This window comes from Kwoniella mangroviensis, assembly GCF_000507465.2.
Source record: "Kwoniella mangroviensis CBS 8507 chromosome 1 map unlocalized Ctg02, whole genome shotgun sequence".
In the NCBI taxonomy this organism is placed as follows: Eukaryota; Fungi; Basidiomycota; class Tremellomycetes; order Tremellales; family Cryptococcaceae; genus Kwoniella; species Kwoniella mangrovensis.
In genome coordinates this window covers 2,900,322-2,915,490 of record NW_027062534.1, presented here as the reverse complement: position 1 = coordinate 2,915,490, position 15,169 = coordinate 2,900,322, and the positions used below count along the sequence as shown (strand labels likewise).

The window sequence follows — 15,169 nt, the reverse complement described above, 5'->3', positions numbered from 1 at the left end:
TCATGTTGTATATACGAAAATATGCATTTATCCTGATACGCAGTCTACTTTAAATTCCAATGCATTGCATGTTATCCAAGTTCAATTCAGATCATCTCGAAATTAACGATCATCTCATACAATCATTGCTGCTTGTTACTACTGGGTGATTCCAATCCCTCGCCGGTACCCTTCGCAAATGGTAACTATTGTTCAGCGTACAAGACCAATTTCTGATCCTCAGTCCTTAACCAATCCCTCAATTCTCTATCATCCCTCAACTCCCTATATCCCTGACTGCCACCCGCAGATCCGGAACCACCATCCATCGATGATCTGTACCTCAACATATTCACATTAGGTCCCAATCTCGCTCTGACTTTTTCGAACAATTCCGAATGCGTCACAGATGGATGCACTCTGATCGCAATCAGGTCGTCGGTCGCCCGATCATATATCTTTATCTTGATATATGGTGGTTGACCACCGCCACCACCTGCACCTCCAGCTGAACTAGCAGATAAAGGTGGTCCAGCAGAAGCATTACTCATCCCGAATGACGATGCTGTCTGACCACCACTTGCAGACTGTCTATTCGACGGTGGTCTACTATGTGATGTATTTTGAGTATCTATAGGCGGTAGGGGCGATGGACCTCTTGAAGATATACTTCGATTATTCTGTTGGTGATGTCCTCCGGGTAATGGTGAATATCTATCCTGAGTTTGATTTTGAGAATGCCTCGAAGAGGCAGACTGCGATCGGAGATTATTATTGTGTATATCGGCTGATAAACCTCTCTGATGATTCTGCTGAGGTTGCTGAGATTGTTGTTGAGAGATTGAAACTTCATTCAATCTTTCTTCCAATTCACCTATGATATCATTCCTCGGTATCTCTTCGCAGTAATCGCCATATTTAGCAGCGAAAAAGGTCCTGATCAATTCGTGTCTTAGGATATATCCAGCTTGTCTCGATCTCAAATCCACCAACGCTCTAACATAAGCATCTAATTCTTCCCTTCTATACTCGGTGAGTTCATCGTCAATCTCATCATCCACCGGGGCAGGCATATATGGTAAAATTCTTTCCGGCGGTGTCATATCCTCTTCTCCTGGTCGAGTTGATCGGCCAGCCTCGTAAGGGAAAGTATCCAACAGGCTAATTTGGAAATCGTAGAAATCTTCATATGTCCTATAAAGCGTTAAAGTATATCCAGGAGCGGTCGTTTCATCCGGTACGAAGTTGACATGTAATCTGAACCAATAGTTGCCCGATTCGTTGTGGAACGAAGGAACGCCAAGCGAAGTCAACTCCCCAGGTGGAAACATCGGATCTTGTTCGGGTCGATAGACAGGTTGTGAAGGTGCTCTTGGTTGAGGGTCCGGCTGACTGACTCGACCGTTAGCAGTTGTCAACTGATTGACGGAGCTGGTTGATCCTGTACGTGCGAGTGATGATTGAGATCCAGCCGCACTAGACGTTTGCGCGGGTGCGTAAGGTGAATTCGTTACAGCTTGTTCCGGTGCGATGTCAAATCTTCCTAATGGGATAGCAGCAGCTTTGTAATCCGCAGTAGCCTTCTTCCATTCTTCCACAGCAGGTACCATGTTTGGATTCATTTCTACCGGTTTTCCAGTTGCGGGATCACGTATTTCGACGAAAGTGACGGGGATCAGTCCGGGTCCACCGAGTCGACCGATAGGTTTGGCAACGAACCTGTCGCAAAGGTATAGCAGGTCAGATAGTGGACTCGAGATTATATGGAAGGTTGCAGTAAGCGATCACCATACTTACCACTCATGATTACTCTGCGCAATGACTACGATCGGCTCTCCCTTCTTAGCATCCAGTTCATCCGGTCTCTCCGCATGGAAATCATACTGTACGATAGCATATACCCTGGAACGCATGAAGCACTGGTCAGACACCTGGTAATATGATTCTCGAGAGGAGAATGATCACTCACGGCTGTCTAGGCTTGGATTTTGCACTCTCAGCAGACAGAGGGGGAGATATATTGGTTCCAGGTGGAGAACGGGGGTCGCTAGTATGTGAAAGATGTCCTTGCGACGGTGTATATGGTCTATGACATTCTCAAAGGTCAATCCTGACATTCGTTGATTTCAGGTTACTTTCAAGATGAATTTGACTGACCTGGATTGATTGCCCTGATCGATCGATTTCTGACCCGAGGGATGTCTTCCACCTTTAACGAACTCTTCGAAATCTGCTTTTGGTACTAGTCCTCTCGATCCCGTCAACGGGTCTATCAAGATATCCCACATCAGCGCTCTGCTCATGTAGCTTATCTATGTGGGGATAAGATGGTAGTTCTAATTGCAATTGACAGATATACTCACTCAAAGCCTCAAACCATTCATTCCTCTCTCCTGTGACATACCAAAAGTCGCCTTTGTTATAACTCAATTCCTGCGGGTTGGTGCTCCTATGAGACTGTAGAGCCTTGATAACTTTCTGGGGAGGAGCGACTTTCTGACTTGGTCTACCTAATGGGAATTGCTGAGGGTTATGCTGGTTGGGAAGGGGAGGTGAAGGTGCGGGAGAAGAGGACGACGAGCCATTGTTGTTATTGTTATTCAAGGATCTTCTCAACGATTTCATCTTGTCTTGTCTAATCTTGATCAATCATTCAGATGATCTCGAGAGTGATGATGATGACACGTGATGTTCGATGATAGTAATGTTGAAACTGATTAATGTCGATGATGAGATACGAGATGGAAGAGCAGTTTCGACGTGATGTGAGAGATATCTCAGTATACCAAATTCAGGGTGAATTGTTGACACTGGGAAGGAATACCAGGTTCAAAAAAAATGATCCCTTGCGCGTCGGGTTTTGATGTTCTCTTTTGTACTGCTCACTCCCTACTACTACTTACTCTTCATTTGGTAACTATATGCTATTATTGCAGCTTGTCTATCACTGATCAATGGAGGATGATCAGAGTACAACACTGCTGTCGATGGAGGAGTGGCAACAACCAAGTCATGACTGTGACTGTGACTGTAATCAATCACCTTTGCTGCCTTTGTATTAAAGGACATTCCGTTCTCTTGTTGCAAGTTCGAATTTGCTTAACGAGGTAATTTCCTGCAATGGGTACGCGTCCAAGTTACCATATAAGTGTTCGCGAGCATCCATCACCATCATGCTGTGTTCCAACTGATTGACTGTGCACAGAGTGTACTCGATACCTGATACATGATCGCCGTGCCTTCTCCTTGACATTGTGTTTTCTCTTATATACATAGGATGAGATCGAAATACAGATACCGAGCAAATCAATCGAGATTAACCTAGGATCGACCGAGGTACAGCATCTCTCATTTGGCACTGGCGTTGGAATGATTCGAAACACTATCAATCGCTGATCATTCATTGGCTACATTCCAAGATTCACCACTGACTGACTAATCGCATATGCCATGCCATTACATGCTAATATGTCGTTCTCACACCAATCTGTATTACTGAAGAACTCCAAATTGTATAAGAGGCGTTTTTTTTGGTATGCAAACCTGCCTAGGCGGAATCACAATGATTGTTCACTGATTCTACATCGTCCGTTCACTAATTTATACTATCCCGTGTCAGTGGAGAAGAGAGTCTTGATCTTCGCACTGATACCAAGGTACTAACACAGCGGTACTTTCAGATACATATATAGACTGATTATGAACCGAATAATTGCAACTTGATCAACTTATCCCTCGAGTACATAGGCACAATGTCAATCCGATATATACTCGTAATATTATCGACTATAACATGTTTGGTACATGCCCAACTCACTCTGCCAATTATATCAGATCCATCGTTCAACCTCTTATCGGGTGAAATACTTGTTTCTCAACAATTGATTTCATGGGGTATCAGACTTGGACCTATCTCCTTAGGTCTGGGTATCGATCTCAGTGCACTGGGATTGAAGAAGCGAGAAGATTACAGACGATCAAGAGCTCGTTCAACGATCAATGCGCGTTTGTTGGGATTAGATCTGGGTTTACTCAATCTGGGATTGAACTTGGGTGGCTCTAAATCTTCTCAACAAACCCAAACGAAATCGAAAGCTTTGATCAACTTGGATCTCGACGCGGATTTGAGCAGTTTGTTCAGTTGGGGAGACGCAGATAATGTTGCAAGAGGCGAGAGGGGTGACACAGAGGTTGGTCTGCTGCCTTTCATCATACCAATTCTTCAGAGGAGATATGATTGAGCCTTGACTGATCATTAATCCAATACTTCTTGTGATCCAGTGGTTTACATACATATCAATCGGTACTCCGCCTCAATCCCTGCCCATCCTCCCTGACACAGGCTCAAGCGATCTTTTCGTCTTTGGACCATCCTGCTCCTCTTGTAATCTATACAATCACACATCCTTCAATCCCCACCAATCAGCTACGTATAAGAACGTTTCGGATGATTGGGTATATTACTATGCGGATGGATCAGGTGCTTTGGGCTATACATCCTCCGACATAATTTCTTTCGGCCAATATCATGATCAGAGGATAATAAAGGCAGAAATGGATTTCGCGATTGCCACTCAAGTTGGAGGAAGCGATTTCAAATCCTCATTTCCAAGTGGTGTGATGGGTTTGGGATTAGACTCAATGTCAACAATCAAAAGTCACAACGTAGTTGAAGATGAAGGTAAAACTCTGTTCTCTAAATTGGTCAAGACAAACCAACTTAGCGAGAACGTCTTGAGTATAAGGTTGCAAAAAGGACGACAGAGTCAGGGTGTGGTATATGAAGAAGGTCAAGGTCAATATACTTTCGGTGGGATCGAGGAGAATTATGTGAGAGGAGGACGAGAAGGTTTGGTTTGGATGGATGTGATGAGTCAGAATTATTGGTTAGTCAATCATTTCTTCTGGTACCCAGACTGCTACGTTCTAGTTGCCAGAACAGTCGAAGCTGATTGATGTTAACAGGGGAATAACGATGGAGGATATCTCAATTGGAAGCAGCTCGATCTTATCTCAAGATCGTACCACACCGAGAAGAGCAATAATCGATACTGGTGTAAGCTGCCTCACTCCCTCACTCTAGTACTACCCAGCTGACATGACGTGCCATGAATATCAGACCACACTGATCATTACTTCCGATTCGGCGTCTTCGATGATTCACTCAAACATTTATGGATCATGGCAAGACCCTAAATCTTCCATATGGTATATACCTTGCTCTACCTCCTATCGTTCTACAGGAAACGTGTTCTTCACCGTATCAGGGAAAAGGTTCGGTGTACCAATTGAAGATTTGGCTTGGAAGAGGAGTAACTCATTTGACGGGATGTGTATATCAGGTGTTCAGGTGAGTTTCCTGATCACGTCCCGAACGTGGAAAGATGTTGTAGGACTGATTGTCATATCGTTCAATAGGGAGGTATGGAAGGATTTACCGTCCTTGGAGATATGTTCATTAAGAACCATTATGTAGTTTTGTCGTATGGATCTGAAGAGAATGGCAACAACATACAAGTGGGGTTAGGAGATAGGACAGATATTTCACCTATTTTGTAGTATGCGAATTAAATCCAGCTGCTACTAGTGGTATATAGCGGTAGAAACAGAAATAGGATCATTTGGAATGAACATCTCGCTGGTTGAGGCAACACCAATTAGTATAGGAGGGCCTTCTTGCCCTGCTATGTTACCATGACAACGACCATCAAGATGGTCTCTTGGTTTCTGATCGTCTGTCTATCCTCGCAGCGCAAGACCGCGTTTCGGAACATCAAAAGCAGACCAGTTGATCATTCTAGTGTGATGTACTACATTCATTGATCGTCTCTTCTCCTTCCTTTCTATGCCAAGTCCACATTTCGATCATTCAAAGGATATATGCTCTCATCAAGAGTCTAGGCTTTTTCGAACAGGATACTTTCGATCACTACGATACTCCTTTAATCTAACCCAATCATAGCATGGACCCACCGGCCCACCGTCTACCGCCTTGAGCGGATTCTTAATGGTCTTGTAGAGAAGGTAAACAATCCATGCTATGGTGGTTGCTTGTGATCATCAAGTTGCTTTATCGGCTGCCACTGGTTTCTGTCGATTTCTGCTCTGGATTTTTGCTGTGTCAACAACCATCTACGCGTTGTGTTAGCTCGGTTTTGATAACCGGTGCTACCATTATTATTGTTGCTATACAGCAAATGCGAGTAGTAGCAACAACATTCATTGCCTATTACCAACTCAGAATCACTCCTGGATCCATCCGATACGACGAACCGGTCTTCCAGCATATTTGCATTACGAGAAGGTCATCGGCGAGTGATTACGGATCATTCACATATCTGTTTCAGATATTCAAGTGGTCACCCAGGACATCCCAGCGTCATCGTCCATCCATCCCATCCATTCCGAATGAGAGTACAGGTATAGCAAGTCTCGGATCACATCACAAGCGTGTAGAAGTGCAGAAGACATGGCAATGACTTCTCGACCACCACCACCTCCTTCCTCGATGACCTATCCACATCCACAGAACCGACAAGGATCTTTACGCAGGATGCCATCTGCAAAGGAGGTAGCTTCGTCTGGGAGTTTTGTCAGTCCATTGACTAGGCTGGAAGCTGAGGGGAGAAGTGCCAGGAGTAGGGTGAGTACTTACTTGGCTCTAGGCTTCACTTTTCTCATTTGTGACAAGATATCTCTTACGGTCATGTGGATGATGTAGCTGATCTCATGACCTTACAGGCAAACTCTGCATCAATATCAAACAATCCCGCATCTACCTCAGGCTCTGGTACATCATCATATCCCATATCCAATTCCCACCAACCCAATCCATCTCAACAACCTGAACCACCCGTACCGACCTTAGAATTTGGTAATCTATTTCGGGACTCGCGTTACTCTGTCGATTCATTGAGCTCCGTAGGATCCAAATCATCTACAAGTTCATTCGACAGTTATGGGACAATCTCTCAAAATGAATCTGAATACGACGATGGGTACGAATCACCTTCCACACCTAAAGCATCCACCTTTAAACAAGGTCAACAATCTTACTTCGAAGGACAACAGCAGCAACGACATCAGCAGAGTAGAACTCCATCTCCCTCAAAACACCAAAGGGGAGAAGAAGGCGGCTTGCAGATGAGAAATCTTAGTAATAACAGACATAGGATACCTTCTTCAAACAGTAATTCAACCTTAAACGCTTCTACTTCCGCTTCGTCGTCTATGACCAAAGCTTGTGGATCATTAACGCCTAAAAGGAGTTTCTCAGTGACTTCCAGACGTGTACCATCAGATGACAACCCTCTCCTTCATAACCCACCAATCACCACTTCCTACCTACCTCAGCAGCAACAGTCATTCCATCTCGGACCGATACCTCAGTGGGACAGGAGAAACAGAGAACGATTAGGCTCAGATGCATATGCAAAGGAGATAGAGGGTATACGCAAGCCAGAGGAGACGGAGGTGCACGCGGATTGGGCGAGTGTACATGGTGAACAGGGGAGTGATTGGGGTGACGACGAGAGTCAATTCGAATGGCTAGATACGGAAGGTGCACCAGAAGCTGTCAACGGCAAAGAGAATCAGAAAGGTAGTGGAGGAAGTCCCCCGAAGAGATTATCAAGATTCAAAGCTGCTGTGACAGGTGTTGGTGTTGGATCGGATGGACAAAAGAAATTGAAGAAACCTTTGATCATACATCGAAGAGCTCCTCCCCCACCGCCCGATACAGCACCTGCACCTGCACCTGCTGTCATTCTATCTGAACCGACTTCGCCAATGCGGAATAACACCAATATACCAAGAACAGCAACAGCTACGATATCACATCCTACTATTATGAAATCCAATCCCAGACCACTTCAGGCTCATGCTGAAACGCAGATACCGAAAAGAGCAGAAACGATTAGGTCCGCATCGTCAAATTCAGATAGATCACCGGTGGTTGGAAATAGAATGATAAGTGATGAGCATCATCACCACCAGCATCAACATCATCATGGGACACATTCGAATCCAGATATATTCCATACACCTCAACCGCCATTTGGTGGACATGGACATGGACATGGGAAGAGACCCAGTCCATTGATGGTACCTATGAAAATGGATGATGGACCTTGTTCACCGGCAGGAGCTGCAGGGGATAACGAATCTCGTCAATCACATATGTCATTCCAATCTGTCGCATATTCATTCTACGATCTTGATGGCGATCATTCACCTTCGACTACGCCTAAACCGACTGGTTCCAATGAAGATTTGGTGTTCCCTCATGGAAAATACGTCAAGGTCTCTGCATCGACTCTGGAAAGACAAAAGGAAAGAGAACGGACCATATCGGAATCTACCGTTGGTAGTGGCGATGGAGGTAAGACACCAGAAGATCTCGTTCATCTTGGTATCGAAGCGAGGGGAAAGGGAGATTTGGCAAAATCCGCTTGGTACTTTATGAGAGCTGCTGAAGGGGGATCCGCGACGGGTAGGATGTATTGGGGTAAGTGACAGAATGAACCATCTTATTACAGAAGGTATACTTTTGATCTGCAAAATCAGGATGGATCACTGATCGTGATTGCGATTCTGATTGTTCATACAGGTCTAGCACTTCGTCATGGATGGGGAGTATCAAAAGATGATCGAAAAGCTTTTATCGAATTGAAACAGGCTTGCGAAGATACTCTGGCAGAAGGCGGATTGGATTTCCATAAATCCCCTGGACATGTGAGATTGACACCGCAGCAGAAGAAATTGATGCAGGTTAGTACAATCGTCACTGGTCCTTCCTGTCCCCATTCCTACATTCCCTCTCACAGTCCGAAATCCGATTCCAGCATATGACATTGAGCTGATAAGCATTTCCGTTCACACTTCTTGCAGAAAGAACTTGCTCTTGGTATGTTTGAAGTTGGAAATTGTTTCTTGGAAGGTATAGGAGTGAAGAAATCGCCTGAAGTGGCTTTGGCTTATCTCAAGTTCGCTGCTGGGATGGGCGATGTAGCTTCCCAAGAGCGTGAGTCTTTGGTCAGGCTATCCCCTAGAAAGAAGTACGTTGGAGCGCCAGCTGAAGTATCGAGTCGCCAATTAGAACTTGGATTTTTACTTTCTAAAGGATCAAATGGGGTGAAGAAAGATATGAAAGAAGCTGCTAGATGGTACAGAATGGCTGTGAGCATACTACTTCCCTTCCTGGAGTGCAGTACTGATGTTTGATTGATTGATTGATTGGTTGATTGATTGATTGATTGATTGATTGGGTCAGATCGCAAATGGTTCAAGTAATACTTTTGGCTTAGCTTGGATTTGGAAGGTGAGTGCTGAGTACAACTTATCTCACTATATATCGTGTCTTGACTGATACTCTAAAATCTGAATATCTAGGACAAGTATATGAATTAGATAGATATATGACATGATAGATATATTACGATATAATTACATTATGATGAACGACAAGTAAGGACTCCCCTCTTCCCATAGGATTTGACATGTATAATCTGGAAAAGACGCTGAAAAGGAGCCGAGGACATTATGACTCCTGATATATCTATATCTGTATCTTTACCTATATCCTATAAGCTATCACTCTCACTTGTATGCATACACATATAGATATGTAACGCGATGACATCCAGACAACGCCTTGTAATTTGTTGTACCTATTCATTGGTTCCTTATCTCTCATTGACTGATTATAAGGAACAGAGGTCCTTCTACAGGATGAGGCGCATAAATTCACCTCAGAACACCTGTATTGCGCGATCACCTGGTATCGACGGCAAATACAACAGCATTTGTATTTCATTATTGGATGACCCAGTAAGTCTACAATGACAGCGTACGGACAATACAACTCTCAGAGCAAAGTAGCCAGTCATGTTCGATTATATATGGTCATCCATACCAAGATCGATCGAGCTGTCACACAATCTGGTAATCTCATTCAATTGCACTAAAAGTCGCTCTTACAAAATTCCAGACCATCTGCCAGAGACCTTTGATTTGCACGTTTTCACATTCACATTCTCTGACGTCGATGGCAATGAAAAATCAATCGCGTACTCCCAGCGTTCCATGGTCCGATCGAGGAGATAAAACAAGTAAACAACCAAAGTCGCCTCAGGAACTTGACTCTAGTCTAAATTTGTCGATCCATCAGATGGAGATATATCATTTTTCTCGGGTGGGTTGTTTGTTCCATTACTGACTTGCTTTGCTTTGGTGTGCAGGAACACAAGCCTGATGCAGCACAAGCACGCGAATGATTTATTTCTAAGGAAAACAACAGAAAGCTCAGGGAAAATGCCCCCCCCCCTAGTACTCATACTGCTATACTTTTAGGTTGTCCGGTGATTCCGCTCTCTCCGTCTGTGCGCTTTTACCCTCTCTCACAAAGATAAATTACGTGATTCTTCATCGATACCTATCGTTATACATGCGATATATCACTTTGTTATAGGTAAAAAGGGAAAGTGACGATGTTTACTTTTCTTCGAACATAGCTGCTAATGGCTGCTACGATGTTTGGCTGCGAATACGAGCTACAAGCTGCATACTGTATGTACGACGAGGGACATTCTGACTGGGTGAGAGGATATGGATCTGCTCCATATGCTGAGAGGTAACTTACTCGCTTGACTTGTTATGATTGGTCTGAATAAACTAAACAAGTCAGACTCACTTTCACCCCTCTTTCATAGTAGTAGGACAGTAGGACAGAAGTAGTGATTGGTTTGGTGTGTACCCTACCTTCCCATCGTTGTTCTATCTCCCTCATTGATACTTCGTTGTTGAGAACGTCAATCAATTCGATACGTTCTACTTCATCAATCACACACCCTCACTATAGTCATTCTTTAATATCTATCATATACGATCCCACACTGACTCGACACACTGAGAAACAACGAATCTTCAGACGCAGAAATTAAGAGGATAGAACTATTCATGGTCATCACTTCGCACAGGACATAACGCAGTAAACACAGCATCAATTTCCTGACTCCTTCCAACCCCTCGCTTCTTTCTCACTCCAAAAACCACACTTCTTTTCTATTGCAATCGACCTCAGAAAACAATTGGAAAATGGCAGCAGTAGCAAGTCGACATCAGGATCCGTCTGGGTCGTCGTCCGCCTCTGCCTCAGCATCAGTATCGAAGCAAGCTACAGTCAGTAGGAAGCGGACCAACGGGTCAAGTTCGAAAGATGACGCAAAGATGATTGGTCAGTGGAGGATAGGAAGGACAATAGGTAAAGGTAGTTCAGGTGAGTAAAATCATCCTCATGTCCCTCTTGTGTGTACGATGACTGATGAGGATTATAGGACGAGTGAAAATTGCCAAACATTCAGTCACTGGCAAATACGCAGCTATCAAGATTGTACCTAAGGGGTTGATACTAAACTCGAGAATGTCAATGTCCGAAGCTGGTGCAAGAGCGGATAAAGTCTTATTGGGTATCGAAAGGGAGATAGTCATTATGAAGTTGATCGATCATCCAAATGTCCTAAATCTATATGACGTTTGGGAAACTTCTTCCGAATTGTAAGTTTGATTTCACTCATCATACATCTATCGTGCATTGTCCATGAATCAATATTGACACAAGTTATATGATTCTTTCTTGGTAGATATCTTATAATGGAATATGTTCCCGGAGGAGAATTATTCGACTACCTAGTTAAAAGAGGTAGATTACCGGTTTCAGAAGCCTTACATTACTTTCAACAGATCATACACGCCGTAGATTATTGTCATAGATTCAACATCTGTCATAGAGATTTGAAACCTGAGAACCTGTTGTTGGATAAAGACAAGAATATCAAAGTGGCTGATTTCGGTATGGCAGCATGGGAAGCTGGTGAGAGAATGTTGGAAACTAGTTGTGGTTCACCTCATTATGCTTCACCTGAGATTGTTGCTGTAAGTTTTGCCTTATCCTCCCGATGGAAGATAAGTGGCTGATAATTCTTCATGTGGATGTACAGGGGAAAGCATACCACGGTTCATCATCTGATATCTGGTCATGTGGTATCATCCTCTTTGCTCTGTTGACTGGAAGATTACCCTTCGATGATGATAATATCAGATCATTGTTGCAAAAAGTCAAGATTGGCGTATTCGAAATGCCGGATGAAATCAAAGACCCGGCGAGAAACTTATTAAGTAGGATGCTAGAGAAAGACCCAGAGGAAAGAATAACTGTATGTTGACCCCTGATCCTCTCATGGATTCGCAATTTGCTGATCAGTCGTATGACGCGCGATTAGATGCCCGAAATTCTCCAACACCCTTTCTTTGTATCAAGACCACCTAGACCTATCCCTGGTCGAGCACTTGTCTCCCCACCCTCTCTCGACGAGGTTGAACGACCAGTCAACTCCCCCGAAGAGATCGACGCTGACATCATGGGTAATCTCAAGACCCTCTGGTCAGGTGCCACCGACGAAGAGATCATCACCGCTTTAATGAGCAAGGAGAAAACATGGGAAAAAGCAATCTACCACTTATTGATCAAATATCGAAATCGACATCTTGAGAACTATAACATGGATGAAGATGAGGATGCTGAAGCTCGAGCGAGAAGACAAGCCCGAAAGGCTCAACAGGGCTCACCAGCGAAGAGGAAAGATGGACCTCCCGCTCCTCAGGTATCGAACAAACCTAAACTCGCCGTGTTGGGTGAAAATGAATCTATCGAAAATACACCCGTCGTGAGACCTCAGGCTCCTACACCCAAGAAAGCACTTGGTCAACCTCATGTTACCGGTTCAGAGGATTCCCCTGTAGTTTCCAAAATCATTAATGGTAAATTGACACCTGCCAAATCACCTGTCGGACCTCGACCACCAATGTCCAACAGGAATTCATCATCTGAAGCTAGTACCCCTATGCCTGGTACCCCCACACCTGCGATAGTCTTACAAGGTGCTACACCAACTAAAGATATGCCACCACCAGATTTCATCCCTTCTCCACCTGGTTCAGCATCAAACTCCAATAGTAGTCGACCAAGATCAGAAGTTCTTTCTTCATTACCTGAAACACCCCAATTACCACCTATCAATGCTCCTGTTGTGCCCAATCAGACATTGCAGCATTTCTTCAACGAAGTGGCCGCTCAATTGAACACTATGAACATCCGCTCATCGGTCGCTTCCGGCTCTTCTACTACTAGTTCAGCAATCCTCGGTACAGATTACCAAGCTTACCTTGCTTACGCTGCTGGCGCTACCACCACTCCCACTCCTGGTAATGGGCCATCGACCGTAGTGGAGGAAGAAGGTGCCGAGCAATTTGCCGATGCCGACGATGACGAGACTGAAGCGGACGTAGCTTCGATTCATTCGACATTCACCGCATCGATTGCGGGACACGGTCAGACTTCCCCCTTGGTAGGGTTGGGTTTGGGTGGTCCACCACCTCCTTCGCATGGTGGAAGACCGGGTTTGTACCCTACCAACAACGCCAATACCAATCGATGGTCTTATGCCTCTTCGACTGGATCTTCCCATCGGGGAACTTCAAATGGATCATATGGTGCACCATTGGAATCCCCTCAGATCTACTCTCCTCAGAATGTATGGGAAGCTCAATTACCCCATCCTCAACATCCCTCTCATCCGATGGTCTCACCTCAGCTACCTGCAGTACCTGTCTTCCAGGCTGATCGACCTGCTCCTCTCCCTCCTCCACGAGCCAATCGACCGGCCCCTCCACCCGTCAGCAGAATCACCGTGCCTCAGAGTCAAGCCAATACCAATACTACCGAGTCGCTCTTACCTAGAGATACTTCGTATGTGATCATCGATTCATCCGATATGGCTTCCGATCCCTCGATATCATCATGGTCAACCAAGTCATCTGGTTTCAGAGCTCACAGGGGATCAGATGGGTTTGGCATGTTGAAGAAAAAGGTCAAAAACGTCTCCATCGATCCTGTCCCCTTTGGTAGTGGGGGCAATGACCTGTTAGGTCCACCGAGTGCGACTCCATCGTTCGCCTCGGGATCATCATCCATCAATGGGATTTCTCCAAAGAGATCATGGTTCAATAATCTATTCTCATTCAAGGCTCCCTCGTTTACATTGTTGGCTCAAGATAATATATCATCCACTCGAGATAGGGTGAGAAGGGTACTCAATGAACAACAAGTGAGAGTTGCTTTGGTCGAGATTGATGGTGTGAGAGGTTTGAAATGTCGTTTGGACGATGTAAGAGATCTTTCTGCCAGTAATGGGGTACAGAGGGGGATACGGTTCAAAGTGGAATTCTCAAGAGCGAATCAAAGTGCTGGACAGAATTATAATACTTTGGTTACTCTCACTTTGGAGAAAGGTGCTCAATCGACATTTAGGAGTAAGTACCTAGACTGACATCACTGGTCTTTTCATGATGTGAAAGAGGAATATCTGACAAATGATGTTCGTTTTCACAGTGTTATTTGGTAATTTGAAATCTCGAATCGAAACTTCCAACCCACCTAGACCCCAATCCATAATGCTTCGTTCTCCCGTTCAACCCACTTCGGCAACTATACCCTCTCACCCTCAACCTTTGTTATCTGCACCTTCTCATCCTCATCCTGTTAGTCATACTTCTTCTGCACCTACCACGCCGATCGTTCCTTCCTCACCTAGGTTCGGAGATCATAGATCCCACTTACCACCTACTCCTGGTAGTGTACAGATTCCTTCTTCTATACGTTTCTGAGATACCCCTTCTTCCCACCTGTTAGGATCTGAATGTAGTTCTTTACGATCGTTACAACATCCACTTTTTCTTTCTCTTGGTTGGTTGTTCAATAACTTATGAATTTCTTAAACATGCACAACATGACGGTTTGGTTTGCTCACACTATACGTCATTGAGCTTGAACCGCAAGGATCATTGACAGCATAGATACCGCTCCGACCCCTTATCTTGTATATGATATCGTACCCGTCTCGCTTATCGTCCTGTGGGGGTCCAGATGGAACGTTCTGTAGCTTACGAACGTGAGACACAGGAAAGGGACAGATGGTTAGATCCGATCAGGGGTTTATAACCGTTCCACAAGATAGGTGCAGTAGTGCACATGTGGTACCGCGATCTTCAGACTCTCAAGGCATGAACGGCTTATTTGATCATGCCAAAGAGGGGTGTGAGGATAGCTCAAGTTCCTTTGTATCGACGGACAGTG

The 15,169-nt window shown here is 44.6% G+C and overlaps 4 protein-coding genes across 4 annotated transcripts; 3 read left to right on the top strand and 1 right to left on the bottom strand.

Annotated features, from left to right (window-relative positions):
- Positions 1-185: 185 nt before the first annotated feature.
- I203_106206 (uncharacterized protein) lies at positions 186-2,604 on the bottom strand (the record flags this gene model as incomplete). The annotated part of the gene is made up of 5 exons (XM_019147970.1): positions 186-1,698; positions 1,777-1,881; positions 1,949-2,065; positions 2,137-2,248; positions 2,343-2,604. 5 exons carry the CDS (start codon positions 2,602-2,604, stop codon positions 186-188), a joined length of 2,109 nt encoding a protein of 702 aa, XP_019002888.1.
- A 1,127-nt stretch (positions 2,605-3,731) lies between these two features.
- On the top strand, positions 3,732-5,538 carry I203_106205 (uncharacterized protein; the record flags this gene model as incomplete). Its single annotated transcript, XM_019147969.1, has 5 exons — positions 3,732-4,169; positions 4,261-4,865; positions 4,945-5,035; positions 5,099-5,329; positions 5,398-5,538. The coding sequence occupies 5 exons, from the start codon at positions 3,732-3,734 to the stop codon at positions 5,536-5,538; spliced, it is 1,506 nt and encodes a 501-aa protein (XP_019002887.1).
- A 910-nt stretch (positions 5,539-6,448) lies between these two features.
- I203_106204 (uncharacterized protein) lies at positions 6,449-9,387 on the top strand (the record flags this gene model as incomplete). Its single annotated transcript, XM_019147968.1, has 7 exons — positions 6,449-6,622; positions 6,721-8,485; positions 8,588-8,748; positions 8,869-9,001; positions 9,077-9,156; positions 9,251-9,298; positions 9,370-9,387. 7 exons carry the CDS (start codon positions 6,449-6,451, stop codon positions 9,385-9,387), a joined length of 2,379 nt encoding a protein of 792 aa, XP_019002886.1.
- A 1,686-nt stretch (positions 9,388-11,073) lies between these two features.
- Positions 11,074-14,700, top strand: I203_106203 (uncharacterized protein; the record flags this gene model as incomplete). Its single annotated transcript, XM_019147967.1, has 6 exons — positions 11,074-11,254; positions 11,313-11,532; positions 11,619-11,910; positions 11,976-12,191; positions 12,258-14,346; positions 14,426-14,700. 6 exons carry the CDS (start codon positions 11,074-11,076, stop codon positions 14,698-14,700), a joined length of 3,273 nt encoding a protein of 1,090 aa, XP_019002885.1.
- Positions 14,701-15,169: the final 469 nt, after the last annotated feature.